At 41.8% G+C, this 19,464-nt stretch overlaps 1 protein-coding gene across 3 annotated transcripts in view; it reads right to left on the bottom strand.

The window, feature by feature from the left end:
• The window catches only part of Ano3 (anoctamin 3), a 352,737-nt gene that overhangs the window by 105,961 nt on the left and 227,312 nt on the right, over window positions 1-19,464 (bottom strand). For all 3 annotated transcript variants that reach the window (XM_013147269.3, XM_003464998.5, XM_013147270.3), the window contains 2 exons: window positions 11,678-11,836; window positions 464-564 (listed from right to left, as the gene is read on the bottom strand). In XM_013147269.3, coding sequence (XP_013002723.2) covers window positions 464-564; window positions 11,678-11,836 — 260 coding nt within the window. The remainder of the gene's footprint in view (window positions 1-463; window positions 565-11,677; window positions 11,837-19,464) is intronic.

Below are 19,464 nucleotides of genomic sequence, written 5' to 3' on the forward strand. Positions count from 1 at the left end.
GGCACATTTCTCTCACTACCATCTTCCCACTGGTGCTGATGACCAAGCTGGGAAACCATCCTGTCAAAATGGCCTGAAAAATGACTGAAAAGAGAGGAAATCTGAATTTGTATGCAAAAAGCCCATACATTTATCTCCTCCTTCCACACAAATAATAAAAAATTGTATCAATCCATAGGAAATGAAAGTGAAGTTGTTCTTAGGGGACTGTAAAAGGGAAAATCTGAAAATAACTACTTTATCTTCTCTCTAGGAAAATCCACAGTAAAACGCTACAAAGAATCTGGAGAGCCAGAAAGCTCAGCATATGAGGCAAATGAACCAGACAGGGAAAAAGAGCCACTCAAGACATTCTGTGTTTTAGAAGAAAGCACATTTTCTCTGCAGAAGGGGCTGGAAGAGGCGCGGGATGGCAGCCCCATCTGCGTGGACCCAGAGAGAAAGGAAGGAACTCGACACGCACCTGAAGGGCATTCGGATGCTCAGCCTCTCCGCGTACTTGCACAGTGTGTCCCACGGGATGTGGACTTTAATAAACATGATGTCAGGGTTCGCGATTGCAGGCTGCACAGGACAGAAAGACAAGGACCATTCTTGAGAATCAGTGCTGATGAAATCACACCACCACTGATGTGGGAGGAAGGCGCGCTGCCCCCTGGGTTACGCGTGCATCTGTTTTTACCATTTTAAGGCTACATAACTCTTAATAAAGAAAGACTATAATAAAAACGTAGTGAGGAAATTGTGACTGGTAACTTCTGGACACACTCAGACAGAAATTCCTTCGATCGCAGTGAGTTCTTAAATAGTTCTTCAGGCAAAGCTTCCAGGATTGACCCAGCAGTGGTTTAAAAACTGGCCTTGCAAGAATGGATGTGTGCAAAAGAAGCCCTCTGGCCCGAAGGGAGACCTCTGACAGCACAAGGTTTGACACCCGAGCAGAACAGGAGAATACCTTGAAAAGAAACATGACCTAGGCAGAGGTATGACAACCATCCCCGCCTGGGTAGGAGAACCTGGAAACCTCATCATCTCACTCTGAAATTCTGTAAGCATCCTCTTCCCACCCACTGCTGCAAATTCCCTTGCTACCAATCAATCTGGAAGACACAGCTGAGTTTACCTCCTGACTCTTTGATGGGTCAACCTTCAATAGAAGCTCTTTCTTTTTGCACAGACCTGGCACCATAGTACTGGTTTCTATGATCCTTGGGTAGAGAGTCTCTGCCTGGCTGGTATCTTCATTATATAAGTGCAATAACCACCTTGGTGAATTAGAGCATGTTTTCATATCAATCATTATAAAAATCAAGATTTCTCAATCAGAACTATTAGAAATAGGGACTGGGGATTTAGCTCAATGGCATAAGCGCCTGCCTTGCAAGCAGGCAGTCATGAGTTTAATCCCTGGTACCGATAAAAAGGAAAAGACCAAAAAAAAAAAAAAAAAACTATTAGAAATAATGAAGATTTTCAAGTTATTCTTGACAGACTATATCACAACCCTCTTGGTACTTCAGAGTGGTTAGAAAATACTGCTAATTGTTATTAGCAGTTCTCTAATTAATTACTTTATTTTTCTGCTGCATTTCATTAGGCAACTACTAGGTTCCCGAGCTACTTACTACGTCCTATGATAATCCTGGAAACATGGAATCTTTACATCCCAGAAAATCACGGTCTTGCATGTCACTCTCTACCAATACGTAGTAGAACTTTAAAGGCCTTTATCTAGAGAAGAACATCTTAAGCAGTTAAGTGGGCTTCAGGATCATTGCAGGAGCTTTTTTATTACATGGGGTCCATAGGTGTAACACGTAGAAATCCAGAAGGTGGCTCCACAGGATCTGACTATCTTAATTACACCGCTAAAGTTAGAGTCAGACGCTGCAGTGAATCAGAGCGCCATCTGGAATTTTAGATAGTTGGATTCAGAAGACTCAAACAAGTAGCTACACAGTGGACTCATGGGCCTTGCAGGCGGCTCAGGTTCATAATTTGCCACTGAAGGTGGTTTGATGTCTGAGGCGCAGAGTGTGACACTGGTTTGCCGCCTGTTCTAGCGTGAAGTTCCACGAAGCTTACTGTGAACACCTGGGACCTCAGGCGTGTCCTTTTGCTTTCATTGAGAAACACCTGTGAAGTCACACAACAGCTGGGCTTCATGTGAGAATAACTGCTCTTCTACATTTCAACTACACTTAACTGCTCGAGAAATGGAACCTTGAAAGTTCAACATGTAAAAGACATACTTGCTGTCTCAAATCTCCAGTTATCTGAATGTCCAAGGTTAAACACATTTGTTGCATTTGGAGAAAGATATACAATTTCTTTTCAAAATGATAACTGACTCACTTAAAAATTTATTTACCTACAAATATTTACCATCCACCTCAAATGTGTCAGTGAACATGGAAGAGATGTTATAATGTTGATATTTCAGATTCATTTTAGAAAACACTGCAGGCTGTGTGCAAAGGTTTTTCTGTGCAAAAATGGTAGAAACTGTAAAACCTTTTGTAAGGTGTGAGGCGATTGCTCAGTAGTACAGTAATTCCTAGCAGCTTGGGATCCTGGGCTGCATTTTTAGCACTGAGAAAAACAACAACAACAAACATACATCCAGACATCATGGAGTACTACTCTATCATAAAGAATGGTAAACTTGAGTCATCTAAATATCACCTGGCTTCTTTTAGGTGGAAAAACCAACATATAAATAAAGAGCAAAATGAGAGATTCATAATAAGTAGGGAAATAAATATTTTGCAAATGGAAAGGTGACCAAGAGATGGAGGGAGAGGGAAGAGGAAAGAAAAAAGGATGAACAAAGAATTAAGATGTGTCTCGTTTATACAATGACTCCACATGCAGAATGTGGTCATTATGTGTGACAAATGTGCACTAAATAAACTAAAACTCAAGCAAAAATACCACAAAAGCTTAAGCATTCATCTGATTAAATAACTCTTCCATTAAGCTCAAGTGAAAGAACCATTTCTTCTTTTACTGTTTCCTTTCTCTCTTCCATGCAAAAGTTCTTAAATGGAAAACCCTATAAAGATTTTTCTTTTGAAATTATGGTGCTGGCTGCTACTGTCCCAGCCATTTAGCTTCCATGCAGGGCACAGTCTAAAGCTCTTCAGTCACGAAGCTTAGGGCACTGGAGTCGTGAGCACTGGGATGCACAGTCTGCCTCTCTTGCTTCTGAGCTCTCTGAGCTCAGGGGAATTAGTTGACCCCTCTGAGTTTCAGTTTGATTGCTCACCCCAGGTACAGAGTGTGACCCAGCCCCAGGTTGGTGTGGGCACCCTGAGGGAGAGTGTACTACCTGCCATCCCCAGGAGGCACCTTGCAGAGCTGCTTCTCCACCCAAAAGTCTGATCCCACCAAAAAGAACCAGGATCTGGAAGCTCCGGGGGAGCCTTTCTGTCTTTCCTGTTCTCAGCACACAGCCACTCGGTGCATCAAGGCAGGGCCCGTCCTTGGTTTGATTGCCTTGTATAAGAGGTTTTGAGTTATACAAGCATAAAGCCAGGAGTGCCTGAAGATTCAGGAACAGTTCTGAATGACAGCCATCTGGATCATGATTTAAACTGCAGGTTAATTGTTTTGTTTCATAATACAAAGTGAATATAAGCTGTGAATACAAAAACGTGTTCTCACACAGACTCTACAGTTTCTCTCCAAGATGTGGCTCTGTGGTGTGTACTGATGTTATCCTGCACTTCTGCAAGTACACAAAACACAGACTAAATCTGAATTTAAATAAAGTTATTATAGTGCAAGACACCTTGTCTCTCATAAATCCCCTGCGATATGCTCCCCCTCACTTTGAGCGATACCTTCCTATCATCCTGGCCACTTCCTTTTAAAATTTGATTTTATTGGTCTATGATTACAGTCCACAATGATTACGCTCCTCATGGGGCACTGGTGCACAAACAGAACACATCTTAACACTTTTTATTTGCCCTTCCATCTCTAGATTCCTTTCCCATTTGCAAAAGATCTTTCTGTTTCCATCTCCCGTATCGTAATTTTCATGTTTTACTAGTGCATGGCTGTAGCACAAGCAGACAGCATTCCCTGTGGGGAATCTGCACCCTGCAGAACGCGCCTTCCTTCTTCTCCCTTTACCCGTCACCCCCACCTCATCTCTTGGTCCTCTTTCCATTTACAAAAGACCTCTCACCCTGTGTCCTATTATCTGCCTTGTATTTTTGAGTTTGTATTTTTGAATTTGCATTTAGGGGTCCACTTTCTAAAGCAGTTCTGGAAGTGGCTCTCATGAGTGGCCTTACAAGAAGTATGGTGAATGCTGCTGCCATATGCCATGCAATACAAAAGAAGGCTCAGAAAGACATTGAGTGGCCTCTGAATTTTACTACATCTAGCACCCCATGACATCTGGATTCTCCCCCAAAGTCTAAGTGGCTGCAAAAGGTAAAAGTTCTGAGACAGTTGAGGGGAATTGAGGTAGCCAGGAAAGCACAATAGACACTGTCCAGAGAGGTCTCCAGATCTGCTTCCAGAAGGCACAGGAACAGTAGGATGGGAGTGTTCAAAGCCAGGCGAAGGACCCTGAGGAATTAATGGCAATGTGTCTCTTACTGTAATTTACTAAGATTAAATATTCACTGTACTTTTGGGTCACACTGCATATATAGACAGAAACTCAGAAACTCATTTTGTTCAAACTGGCAGCCAGTTTCTCCCATGACGTGGCAGCCTTTTAAAATCTCGCCTTCATCAGCCCACAGCCTCCTCTTCCACACTGAGCTGCTGTCACCTGGTTCTGTGGACTACTTGCCTTCCTCTTTCCTGACTTCCTTGTGCTCTTCTTCTGTTGCCTATAACATGATTACATCCTACTTCTAATGCAGGATCACGGAGAAGAGGTCACTTTGTTCCCTTGTACAGTCCAAGCTTGTGCCTCTGTGCTGGGCTCGCAGTGGCACTCCCTAAACATGTGCTGCATGGAGAATGAATAAACACACTAACTTAGTTAAAGAATTCTATAAACTTATACCTAAGCAAGAGGTGACGAAGAGAAGAAAGCCCATGGCCTGAACCGTCCTGAAAGCAGGTCTGAGTTCAGGACCCAGATTAGCGCCACATACAGCTTGCCAAGTGCTGCTTATTAACTTACTACTGTAGATTGCTAGCATGTGAAATAATCTGATAACCTGGAATAAAAGGCTGCTTTGGAAGGAGGTCCCTGCTTTACGGTGACTACTGTCAGTGAGGGAATGTCAAGCTAAGCACACACAGAGGCATCTGTGCTCTCCTATAATTTCCTCAAATTGATTTCTCTTTTGTCACACTTCCACTGAAAAAAACAAAGACGTAGTCTGGGTAGCTTGGTTTTTTCCACCACTGGGCAGGTGATAGGGAAAGGGTGTGTCACAGGAATAAAGATTATGTTCCTCTTTGAAATCGAACTCTGCCAATCTGGTGCTGCTTTGTTCAGGGTTCATAGGAGAAGAGAACACCCACAACTCTTGCACTTTGCATTTATTATTTAATTATTCCACCCCAAATTCTCAGGAGGTAGGATGTTCATCCCTGAGAGAGGGAATTTAAAAATTAAATCTTAGAAAGTCACTCTGAATATAGTGTGAGCTATCATACGGTCTTAAATCTAAGAGAAAGACACGCTGCTGGTGTGGATGGGAAGCTGTAGACATCACAGAACACCAGTCTTAACAGAGAAAAGTCATCCACTGTTCACCAGGATGAACTGCAAATATGTACCTTAATCTAGTAACGATGGCATCATTTAGAAATTATCCACATCAGCACGGAACTTAGTGCGTATTGGAAATCTGCTATTCTAGTTCTTAATGACAGACACAGTGGTTAGCTCTGGTGAATACATGAAGTGTGATAAAAACTATGGTACTTAAATTTAACAAAAAATTATTCTAGTGTCATGGTTTATGTTTGTGTCCCCCAGGCCTCATGAGTTTGTATTGTTCATATGTGATGGTTCATTGTATAGTGCTTGGATTGATGGTGTCAGTGCTCCACCCACATAGGAGTGGAGCCAGGATGTGATGTACTGGCAGGAGGAAGGTGTGTCTCTCTCTCTTTGCTGGTTCGAGTTTGCTGTTGGCGGCCACCATGAACTGCAGCCCAGCCATGCCTGCCTGTCTTGGAGCCAACTGAGTGTGGACTGAAACCTCCAAAAACTGTAAGAAATAAACCTTTCCTTTCCCAACTTTGGGCTTCAGGTATTTTGTCTCAACGATGAGCATAAAGTGACTAAGACATCTAGTAAAAGACACAACTGTATTAGTCCTTCTCAAAATACTGCCCCTTGCCTTGAGCACCCCGCCCTTCTTGGCACTGTCTGAAGATTTTCCTGGTTCTGGTTGTATTAGCCCTGGGGCCCCCATGCCCTAAATTGAATCAAAACATTTCCCTTTCCTTGTCATTTTGAACTGAAACATTGCCCTTTCATTGTCATTTTGATTCGGGGTGGGGGTGACAAAATACTGGATTTGATACTTCAGAGGGTGGTGAGTAGTTACAGTTCTCTGTAAGTTAGCACAAAGCATAGTTCCAAAATACACTGAGGTTGTATTTTGCCTAAATTTCCTTTTGTGCCTGTCTGCTAAGTAAAGGAAAGGCAGGTGTGCAGTACTGGCTTCTGTTCCTAGAGTGCTGAGCCTGGCTTCAAGGGTCTGAGTTTAACACGGTCCTTGCTTGTCACTATGCTGGTGCCTGTGAATAAGAGGGAGGGTGGCTGTCATGGTGAGGTTCCCTTGGTGCCTTCCAGGACACCTTTGACTAGGAATAGGAGTCTTCTCCAGGGTCCCCAAGTCCCGGGATGGCCTGGGCCCTTCCTGGCACAGAGTGGCAATTGGAAGGGGCGCAGTGCACAGGAGGAGGCTGAACTGGGAAGCTTACAGGGCACTGCAGATGCCAGCTGCTGGCCTGCAGGCTGCCAGTGCCCTGGCTCCAAGCTCTGGGCCATGCTCCGGCTTTTGACTCGCAGCAGTGAAGGAAACCACTAGCTTCACATCCATGGTAAACCCAAAGGATCCGTTTCCAGGACTCTCCATTTGTAAACCTTAAGGTAGCACTTTTTATGACATAATCTGTCCAAACAGGTTACTTTAAACCCTACCTGGGAAATAAAAATCTAGCTTCAATAAACTCAGACTGTTAAGCTTTTATTTTGCTTTTGATTTATAAAATGAAAGATGGACAATAGGAAGCAGGGAGCTGGATCTTTAGCAAAGGGGCAGGGACTCAGAGATAGGGGAAGGATCAGGGAGGAGAGAGGGGTTGGGGAAGGAATGGAGCTACGCTCTGTCCATGGACCAGTGCCCCTGAGAAAGGCACCTTTACACACTGCAAACATGGGGGACTGACAGAAAGAAAAACACAGTTAACAATCAAAACACAAACTTTAAAAATGTTGCTGGGCTGGTGGGCTCTGCCCATGTACCCTGGGAGAAGAAGGGAGGAGGAAGACGAACTTCAGCCCAGCCTAGGGAGCTCAGCAATTTAGGAAAAGCCTGGCTCAAATTAATGAAAGAAAGAAAGAAAGAAAGAAAGAAAGAAAGAAAGAAAGAAAGAAAGAAAGAAAGAAAGAAAGAAAGAAAGAGATTATAGTGCAGAGGCCCTGGGTTCAGTCCTCAATACTAGAGAAAAAAAAGTTGTTACTCCAAAGATTAGAAATGCAAGTAATAATACAACCTTTTTATAAAAATATCTGGGACAAGTACAATAAATATTTGTAAAATATTATATTTAACATACAATTCCCAAATCTTGACTTTTCTTGGTAGTCCCTGTTCTGAATCTCCCCTTGCTTTTCCCAAAAGGTGTTTCTGCGGGTGCTCTTTTCTTCCCTCTTATTTCCCCTTCCCTCCATCTCCTCTTCCTCATCTCCCCCTTCTCTCCTCTCTCCCCAGCTCCTCTCCTTTATTCCCTCGTGTTCTTTCCCTCTCTTCTCCTAGAGCTCACTGTCATCATTTGATCCTTCTATGGAAAATAGAATCAAATACATTAAAAGGTGAATGAAGGAGCAAAAAAGTGAGCTCTCCCCAGAGCTCTGCGCTCCTCTCTGGCTGCTCAGAGGAGCAGGCCAGGCTTTGCCTCTGTCTCTCTCCAGCTGCTTCACTTCTCCTTCACTGCAGTCTGAGGTCCGGCCTCTGGACCCATCTTACTGCTGACCAAGAGTTTCTTGTCTCTAAAGAACGGGCCTCTCACTGGTCTCCTCAGCAGGATTTTAGCCAAGCGCAACCCTGCTGTGGGCTCCTCATCTCTTGCTCTCTCCCTGCCCAACTCCTGCTGACTTCTGTCTCCTTTCCAGCCCTCAAGGGTCAGATCCTGCTTGAGCTTTCTCTGTACTCTGTCTGGGGAGTTTATGCAAAGGCACCGTTTCTGTTAGTACTCATGTCCTAAAGACTAAAGCATCCTCAGGTCCGACTCCACACTTCTGGACACAAACTCCAAGTATTTCTGTTTGCATTTCTCATGGGCACCCAGTAGGAGCTTCTCATTCCTGTGACCCCTGCCCCATTTGCACAAATCACCTCTTGAATGGTCAGCAGTAGTTTCTGCAGGTAGCGTTTCTCCTCCTCGTCCTCCCACACTGGACTCCTGTCCACTTGGTTCCCTTTCTTCTGCTCACACACACTGTCATAGCCCACGCTGTGTGTGACATCATCTTATTCTATATGTAGGGTTTCACCCCTCACCATGTACTTTGTCCTTTTTATTTGTTGATAATTTGTTAATTGTTGATAATGTTCCTCCTATGAGGATATGGTCCATTTTTCTTTTGGTTTCTATTTGTTCCCAGAATAAGGCATGGAATACATGCTACATTAATGCTCCTTAAATGAAAACTGAATTGCTTGAGACCCAAAGCCAAAACATCCATGAGATCCATTTTTTACAATACCCAAAACACCACAAAGTGTATTCAGATATTCTATGTCTATCAGAATCTGCCCTTTGATGTCTATCTCTAATAGCACCCATGACTGTATACATCCAGCCAAGCCTTTGAAGTCCATGCTCTTTTCTAGCAATCTGAATTATCTTTTTGGAAACCACACAACATTATCATGATTAAAATTATCCAATAGTTTGCATTTGTCCTAGTAAGATAATCAAAAATCTTAAGGGTGATACAGGTGAGTTAACTCCAGCTACTCTTTCCAACCTCATGCTCTACCCTTCTTTTCTGGTGTTAGAAAACAACTTCACCATCGTTCTTTCCACCATGCCCACCCTGACATTCGCTTGGTCCATGCTGGCGGGTATGGCATCGGCAGTTCAGAAGGTCAACGCGTGGTTCTGAGTTCAGCCAGTCTTGAAAACCCACCGGCCCCTTCAGTCACTTGCTTCTCAGTGCTATCCACTCTCAAATCTCATCTCAAAGCTTACTTTTTAAATGGGACCGCCTCCTTTCCTTCAGAGCATCTTTTGTTATCCAGATCAGACTATGGCTCATGTTACAAGCCCTGCTAACCCCTCTCAGTTCTCCTCTAGGTCACTGATCAGAGCTTGAAATTATCAAGATGACTGTAGTTCAAATATTTTACCACCATGCAGAGATGCAAAGTCATTTTAAATGCTTTGGTCTTCATTGTGCAAAATCTCTGACATAGTTTCTTGGGTAACCAAGTGTGAGATGGAAGGGATCTGTCTTTCTTACTTTGCAAGCACAGGTGCAGTTTCTTATAGAGTCTCTATAAGACTTCTTGAAAGAGAAGATACAAAAGTGCATCAGTTCACTTTCAAAGCCAACATTCCATGTGGAACCTGGGGAAAGGTGGTACCCTTAACCATTTTACCACTCGGAAATGAAGTCATCTACCTTAACCAGGAGACATGAAAGAGGAAAAAGGAAATCAAGTCGGTTTAGAAATTATGTTCCACACAATGGCGCAGTTTGCAGGGCTGGTGAGCAGCTGTATTTGAACGCACCTGCTACCCAGCTTCCTGGGCACTTCCCGGCACTGTGGGAATGCATCCTGAGTAAGCAAAGGTGAAGTGGGCTGGAATGAAAAGCCTCTCTGTCAGGGAACAACAGCAGAGAAATGGGCACCGCTGTGCAGAGCACCAGCCTTAACTCATGAGGTGTTTTTCCAGTAAAGATTTCTTGGCTTCATCAGTGCTCAGTGACAGGGACCCTGCTTCCCAGAGCAGGCACAGCAAAGACACCAGCAAAGGAGCCAGTAGGAAACAGAAGCCAGAGTCTCCCATGTCCCTCGGCAATACTGGGCAACCTGTGTGTAATTCCTTCCCCACAGAGGGAAGTCACAGTGTGTCTGCCATTTTATACCTAATAAAAGTTTTTTTTTTTCTTTTTTTGTCTTTTTCCTTTTTATCGGTACCAGGGATCGAACTCACGACTGCCTGCTTGCAAGGCAGGCGCTCATGCTGCTGAGCTAAATTCCCACCCCCAATAAAAGAGTTTTTAATAAACTTCTCTAAGCAGGCTACAGATGAGTACTTTCTAACATGTGTTCCTTGGGGAAAATGTTCTATGATATTTTTGAAATAAAAAATTGGGAGGAAAGTTCTGTAGTCCTCTAACTATTAACACAGTGTTAACACGGTGTTTACCTCTTATAAAATTATCTAGGTATCTAATCAAGGAAATAATCAGGCTTTTTTTAAACATCATGACTTCCATTTTTAAAAATAGAGTTAATTAAACCCCAGAGAGGATAATTTAAGCATCTCTCTAGTATTTAATTTATATCTCTTTCTCTGAAGAGGATGGCAAACTAAATCCCCAAGATACAATATCACACACCAAGCCAAAAATAAAAGTCAGTTGACTCTGAATGTTAGCAGGTAGGTAATACAGTCATCGTACACAGCTTACAATACAACTGAGTAGCAGAAAAGTATAAATGTCATAAATATAATTGATTTTTCACTATATATATATATATATATATATATATATATATATATATATGCATGTATTTGCTTATATATAGGAAATCTATTGAAAAGCTCCTATTAGGAAAAAAAAATACTGTGTTGACAAGGCCACCAAAGAAGAGTATGGACTGGGAAATGGGAGGTACATATTCTTACTCTCCTGTTGTAATCCTTCACATAAAGGTATTTTTAAAAATCCTTTCTCTAATATAAATAAGTGTGTGTTTTAAAGTCACAGAAAGTTGAACTGAGATAACAATCCTGGTAAGTTTTGGATTATAGAACTATAAGGATATAATTTCGTATCTTTTCTAGTTTTCTTTCCCAGTGACTTTTGCTAAAAAGAAAATAAATCCTTTAAGGGAATTTTTATAAGCATGAAAAAAGAAAGGTTGAGGGGAACAGTAATGATATTTGCAGAAATAAAACGCGCATATTAGCAGTTTGTATTTCTTTTCTCATAGTTTTCTTTTCATTGGATTTGTTTTACTTACTTTACAAAGGGATGATCATTGCTTACTCAGTTTTTAAAATTGTAGAAATGACCTTGGAGAGTATTTACACTGAACACAAACAGATGTAGAGTGAAAACACTTCTATTTAAATGGAACCACCATTCATATTGGAACTGGAGAAAATCACCATATAATTTATAGCACCACGTGCTGTAAAATGCACTTTCAGTACGGAAGCCTGAGTGACCGCTTGTGCTCCAGAGTGTTACACCACGCACTAAAATCAGTGAAGCACCCACCTCCTTCTCCAGCATCAGGCCTTCCGCTCTGAGGTTCTTCTCAAATGTGTTCCTCTTGTCATACTGTATGTTCGTCTTTCTATAAACCAGGATGTAATCAATTCGCTTTTTGCCATCTTTGAATAGAAGTCCACTGGATGCTATGTAATTCATGTCATTCTGAAAATAAAGGAATGCATATTAATTGTGTAGCTACAGAAGCACAGATTTTGGTTACAGTCTCTAGCAAAGCAACATAAAAATGTAGTTTTGTATTTTTCTGTTGCTGCTGTTTTGTTGAGACAGGGTCTTGTTAGGTAGTCTAGTCCAAGCTTGAACTGGTACTGTAGACCAAGCTATTCTCACAGGATCCTCCTGTTTCAGCTTCCTGTGTGTTGAGGTTACAGGTGTGTGCCACAGTGCCTCATGTATTTCTGCTGCCAGATATGAGAAGATAAATAATGGAACCTGTGAGCTACCCCAGGAGATGGGCTAAGAAGTGATTTTCCAGAATCTGAAACTGGAGTTCATTGATACTGGCATTGATATGTATATAATTTGCTCAATAAGGACCAATAAAGTATTATTAGCTATAAAGTGTATTTACTACACTATGTACACACATAAAGGCTAACCATATGTTATTTTATCTAACTACTTACAATTTGTACTTCAAATACAAAGATTCTAAAATTAAAAGAACATGTGTACAACAAAATGAAACCAATTTAACTCTTATGCTAAATTAGCAGAACAGATACTGCTTTCCTAAATTTAGGCTCCATAGTGCTGGAGTTGCTTCCTTCAGGGAATACGTGCCCCTAGGACTTGGGACTGCATGCCAACAGGAGTGGTTTACTTATCACAGCTCATCAGACTACATGACACCCTGTGCCCTACCTAATGGCTCAGTCTAGATTTCAAAGACTAAGAAATTTTTAGCTAACTGTCTGCCTTAAGAGATGGCTGCTGTTGTGGGAGCCTTCTAGGGACACAAACACAGCTCCAGGTAAAAGAAGTGGGAACCAGGGAGATCCAGGGTTTACGGGTTTGAGAAACCAAGTGCTCTTAAGGTGAAGAAGCATCAGAAAATATGTTTAAGATGTCCCTCTTCAGGATGGTCATCCTCAAGGCTAGGTTATTTCAAGAGCTTTGGTGACCTCCACTATTCAAATAGAATATGTTTAATTGTGTGATTCACAATACCAGTGACTCCCAAGCCTAGAGGCAGAAGGGTGCTGCCAGTCTTTCTTTCAATGAATGGAAAAGCTATGAGGCTTCCAGGAATATGTTATTGATAGCTGTAGCACTAGGAGACACACGGGGGGAGGGGGGCATGGGGGGTGCTGCATGGTAATGAGAGGTAGCACTTTACACTTGCTATAAGCTGAATGTACCATTAAGTGCATTTTAGCCTCACAGCCTGTCATGGTTTATGTTGGTGGCCCCCAGGCCTCATGCGCTTGCATTGTGCTTTTGTAATTGGCTCACTCTCTAGCACTTGGATTGATGGTGTCAACATAGGAGTGGAGCCAGCATACAATGTAATAGCATGACGAAGGCGAGTCTCTCTCTCTTGTCATTTCCACCTTGCTGTTTGCAGCCACCATGAACTGCGGCCCTGCCATGCCACTCTGCCTTGGAGCCAACTGAGTATGGACTGAAACCTCCAAAAACTGTAAAGAAATAAACCTTCCCTTTCCCAACTTTGGGCATCAGGTATTTTGTCTTAGTAATGAGTAAAACGTAACTAAAATACAGCCCTTCAAGGTACATACTAACAGACAGAAAGAAGGCAGAGATATTAAGGGATACCCAGATGTTGTAGAAAGGTAATAGTGATACTAAAAATATCACCTTTTTGACATCTTACTTGCTGATCTTCACCACTATATTAGAAAAGACAAAAAGGCACATCTGTAGACATACCAAAGACAGGAGGTGTAGCTGGCTCATAACAACAACCACCATCACAGTGTTAGCAACAACAACAATGAAATGAGGACATGAAAGAGACATGGAAGGTTTTTCACCAGATGTGTGAGTTAAGTTTAGATGTTGAAGTCTTTTGACTCTACCTTTCCAGAGATTTCCCTCTCCAAGGTCACAGGGGACACACTTTGATAAATACAACGCGCAACCTGCCCTCAGTCATCTCACCTTACCTATAAGCACTTGAGTTTCTCTGTCTTATTCATGCACATTTTTCCTGGATGTTCAGTACATCACGTGTATTTGAATTTTCTCCTAATTAAGTACTTACCCATTCTCAACTTTCTTTTTTCCGTGGGGGATGAATGGAGATTGAGGCCAGAGCTTTGCACGTGTTAGGAAAGTGCTCACTACTGCCAACCTAGTCCTCTGAACTTTTCTTAGATTTTTGTTTTCTTTAGAGACAGGTCTTGGTAAGTTTCCTGGGTTGGCCTTGAACTTGCGATCCTCCTGCCTCAATTTCCTCAGCAGCTGGGATCACAAACACACACCTTACACATCTTACTTTGGTTTGTTCAAGGATCAGTCTGTTCTTTTGAATTTCTGTACTCCCTTGAAATCTCTTCCACTCCTGGCTTTAGACACCCACCTATATGTTGAAAACATAATCGATAGCTATGGATTTATGGGGTCCCACTGTCCTTTCCACTTCTTCATTTGAATGCTTAACACGTGTCTCAAAGTCTGCGGTCCAAAGTGGAATTCCTCATCTTCTCAGAGCAGGTGCTTCTGACAGCCTTCTTTTTTCTGATGGATAACAATACTGTCCTTCCAACTGTTCAGCAAGACGTTTTCAGTAATCTCTATTTCATTTCTTTCTTATCCATCTAACATTCAAATTATCAGAAAAGCCCACAAAGTGATGTTTAGAATCACTTCTACCACTTTTGTTACTACTACTGCAGTCTTGTTATGGTTCAGCTCTAAAATGCCCTCCTCCCTTGAAGTCTCCTATAGCCACAGGTGGGACCTCTGAAAGGTGCCCAGATTACAGCAGTGTAGCCAAACGTGCTCTTAGGAGCAGGCTCTGGGTTGGAAGAGGCTCAGCAGCTGGAAGGGTTTATTCTTGTTGCCACATTTTCCCTTTGCTCTCCGCTTTTTTGCTGCTATGGTTTGACAGCTCTTCTCCAGCATCCCTTCTCCTTGGCCACTTTTGCCTTAGATTCAGCTGATTTTAGACTGAACTCATTGGAAATTGTAAGCCTAAAAACCTTTTCTCCTATTGTCTATAGGTGTAAAATGGACTGGTACCAGAGAACTGGGATTGGTACCAGAGAAGCGGGGTCATTACAGTGACTATTTGACCATGAGGTACCTTTGGAATTTGTTCTCAGGAGGAGTTTAGAAAAGTTTACATAAGCAGGCTAGAGATACTAAGCTTGATGGATAATTCTGCCTGGATTTTAGAAGACCAGAGTGCTGACGGAGTGGGAAGAGTAAAGGCCAGACTCAGGAGGTTTCAGTTGGGCACAAAAATAATTCGACTAGAGGCTATGCACGTTTCATCCTGGGAAAGAATTTGCTTAGGTCTTTCCATGTCCTACAAATCTATGTGATGCTTCATTTAGTGGACACAGACTATTTAAGTGGCAGAGGAAATTTAAAGAGAGCCCCATGTTCTGGTTGTAGCGTAATAACTGGTCACTTCTATCAGTCATATTTATAGTAAGAATCTATAGCAAAAAGCAGGGCTGAGGGATATGAAGCTTGATCCTAAAAGAAGATGCCTGTATAGCTGGGGGAAAGGAGACTGTGGTTACTAAACAGATTACAATTAAAAAGCAGCCAAGTACTGCATTAGGATAATAGTACAGAGATTTTGAAGGTTTTCCAGGTATCAGCAAGACCCTGACACAGGCTCATATTTGTAAAAATGTAAATTTTATTTGAGAAGAGAGCTCCTGGTACCCTGCTCCAGGAGGACCACCTAGATTCCCTGGGATTATTTCACTATGCTAAGCCATGTAAGTAACTCAGCATCTGTAACCATGATCCAAGGGATATCGGCTAATGCTTAGATTGATAACATACCTTGGTATCATCTCCTTGTTGCTGGTTTTACAGGCATTTAGAAAGAAAGGTCATGATGATTCCACCTAGAATTCAAAGAAAGGTCCAGGAGGCCAGGGAACATCACTCTGATAGGACTATATGTGAAGTCATGAGAGTGAAGCTGAAGGTATTTTGGAGACCCCAAACAGTGGAAGATACTAGGGATGTGGACTGTCCCCTGAGGAAAATCTCAGGCAGTGAGAGGAAGCAGCCCAAGAGAGAGCTCACAGGGATGATAAACAAGGCCATGATGGAAGGGCAGCCCAAGACTTGTGGAACTCACATCTCACCACCTTGCACCCTAGATGTCAGACTTGTAGCTAAGGGGATTTAATGTTTGTCTTGCTGGGCTTTGGTCTGGCTGAGTACAATTTTTTTCTATACCCCTATTCCTTCTTGAAATGGACTGTCTTCCCTGTGCCATTCTGTGTTGGAAGTGCTTAACTTTCTTTTTGATTTTCATAAAGGCTCATTGGTAAAAGTTTGCATTGTGTCTTGGAGGAGATTTTAGATTTGAACTTTTCAGCGGTCTGGAAATGTTGAAAGCATGGTGACTCTAACAATCAGATTAAATGCATTTTGCATAATGAGATGAACATGAACCTTTCGGGGACCAGAAAAAGAAGGCTATTATGGGTGTAAAATGTTTCTCCAGAGTTTCATGGAGCCTTGACCTGTCACTGGAATAGGGAGGCACCACTGAGTGCTCCCCTGGAAGACGTGGTTGCTAGGGGTCGGTTCACTGGGGAAGAGAACTGGAAAGGTCTCTTCCTGTCCCTACCTCCTCCCCTTCCTCTGTTTCCAGGTTGCCATGGGATGGACAGCTGTACTCCCCCATGCCATTTTGGCCTTGGATCCAGGGGACCCTGTATTGAACCTTGTGGAAACCATGACCTAAGTAAACCTCTTCTCCTTTAAAGTGCAAATGTGGGGTACTTTAGCCCTCCACCCAGAAAGTGACTAATGCAGGCCTCAAATCTTGACTGGATAATTGCATTAGTCTGACTCATCTCTTTAATTTCACCTTGCTGTTCTCTCGTCTGTTCTCAAAACAGCAACTGAGGTACCTGAGTGACCCCCAACCTCTTAGGTGAGATCATCCAACCCCTTTCCCCCAGGCCTGCAAGGACTCTCTCTGGTTCTCTCTCTACCCTAACCTAGATTTTATTACTACTTGATCACTGCTGTCTGGCATTAGAGCACGAAAAAAAAATTATTAATTATTATGGGCTTACTGACAGTCTCTTCCTCGTAGAATATGCACTTCATGAAGGTAGATCTGTTTGCTCTTTTGCTTGTTAGGTAGCTTGAAAACCTAACCCACATAGAGTGAAATGCGTTAAGATCCACCACAAAAACATTTGCAGAAAGAAATACCTGAATGGAAGAAAGAAGGCAAGACAGGAGAAGAGCCTTAGTTGTGTGTTACCAGGAAAAGCTAACCTGAAGAAGATGAGACCCAGACATAAGTAATTACGCAATTAAGTAAAATTATCAGTTGAGTCCTACATAGCAGCACCAAAGAGTATTTAATTGGGTGAAGAAAAAAAAAAATCTCAAAGATCTAGTGACTGCTTCACAAATTAACAGAAGAAAAGAAATTTTCTAAAACTATATATACTTTTCATATTTTCATGAACTGCAAATAGATCCTTGGGGTTTTTTTGCAATTATTTTTCTGACTTTAAGCAAAATGAATACTAAACATTCCCAGAGAAACAGCTGCCCTTCCATTATAAAAACCCTGCATTTTTTTTTTACAATAAACGACCTTAGATAGTATGCATGTTTATTTCCCTCTGAGTAAACATGTTTATAATTTTACTTTATTAACTAGCATTCTAATTCACCACCCAGTTATTTTATCAGTTTTAAATGGTGAATGATGAATTTTTCATTTTACCAGACACAAAAATACTGTACATTTCAAAACAGCACAGGAGAATCAGGCAGGACCTGGAATCCTGTTTGTGTAATAACTCAGTATCAGGTCTATGTACCTGTAAGATTATGAGCATTACCTTTTATTTAAGTTGGTATACTAACCAAGATATTAACGAGCCCATGTGTAAACAGGTTGATTATAAAAAGGAGAGACAGAAAATTTAGTATACACACAAAAAGTACAACTTCTCCAGTGTTTGACATAGTAACAGTTGATTAAGTGTGAAACAGAGATTCACCTCTCTTTTGCTTAAATTGATGCTGGTTTGTGATACAAAATTTGATTTGAGGAACTGGAATATGCACCAGCTTAGCTCAACATTTTCAGTCCTTCTGCCCTCTCTCCCCGCTCCCTCCAATCTGACTTCTCCATCTCCAAGAGTCCACTCTGTTTTCCCATCTCTCTCTTCCTCGTTCTCATATGGATTGATATTCAGCTTTCTCATATAAAAGAAAACATGCAGATATTTAACTTTCTGGAGACATCTCTCTTGAATTATCTGTAGTTGCCTTGCAACTATGGAGGGAAATGTATTAAATTTACAGTCAGGTTTTTCTCATTTATTGTTCCCAGGAGACCGACTGAGAGGAGCTTTTCCCAGGAAAGCTGGGAGGCTGCACACTGGTTAGGCAGCTTGCAACAGGTCTGAAAACAGCTCAAGCATGAATGCATTTTTAAACTATGAAGATTTGGTGCTTTCAGGAAAGCTAATCTCAGAGAACATCACCATAGATTATGTAATATATGGTTCATTAGGTTGAGAAGAAATGATTTACAAAGATTTTAGTCCATTTGCAAAGTAGCAGTGGTAGTTTTCCCAGTCATGAAGATGCATTTTAGAGTGTTCTTCAAGTAAATTCATAGCAGTAAGTGCATGTGAGATTTTATACAAAACTGGATCATGCTGTTCATTGGTAAACAATTGCTAATTGACTATCCGTTAATCAAATATCTGATTAACAGAACACAGTGTGCTACGCTGGTTGAGGCAGGAGATCTGGATCCAGGCAGTCTTTGGTTCTCGGTAACTGAGACCTTTAGATGCTTCACTTAATGTCACTGCTCAGCCTCAGTTTCCACAGCTTTTGCCCAAGAATAGTAATGCTGTGCACTGATAGGATTATTACTATGATCATGCAGAAAGAACATGCCCAACATTGTCTGACTCCCACTAAGAGATCACAGAAATGTTAGCTGTCATCCATAGAGCAAGGTAGAAAAAGCATGGAACCCACTCATTCAAAATATCAATGTTGGTGTTTTCCAATAACTTTTTGGAAAATTATATTTCTCAGGACAAAGACAGGCAGAAATATAGGTTAAAAGAAACCCCAGGGCCACTGATGCAGGTAGAGTGAAAGCAAAGAGGAAGACATCCTTTAGATAAATTGTAAAATGATTCACTGCAGGATAAAAGCTCAGAAAAAACTCCTGGCTTCACACATTGTTAGCAGATGGAGACCTGCATAGCTGTCCTCCACACGCAGAGGGAAAACCTCGCCAGAATCCTGTCCTGTAGCCTCTCTGGTAACATCTGTGCCCTCCCTGCTCCCCTCAATCCAATTTTGATCTGACCTCATACAGCACTACTTTTTCGCTTTCCTTTGGTTTTTCCACCATAGGATATAACCTTCCACATCATACTCTAGCACAGCGTATTTCAAACTTCACACACATGCAGACATGCAACAAATAACATCCACACAAAAGCAGACCAACAAGGAATCTATTTTGCATCTGACTTCCATGATGTAACAACTGGGTATAAAGCTTGTGTCTATTTTTTATGCAGTTGTAGTTCCTTTTAGTTGTTGTATAC

The sequence above is a fragment of the Cavia porcellus genome, unplaced genomic scaffold, assembly GCF_034190915.1.
Source record: "Cavia porcellus strain 051 isolate PalLab524CR breed Dunkin Hartley unplaced genomic scaffold, mCavPor4.1 scaffold_9, whole genome shotgun sequence".
Classification (NCBI taxonomy): domain Eukaryota; kingdom Metazoa; phylum Chordata; class Mammalia; order Rodentia; family Caviidae; genus Cavia; species Cavia porcellus.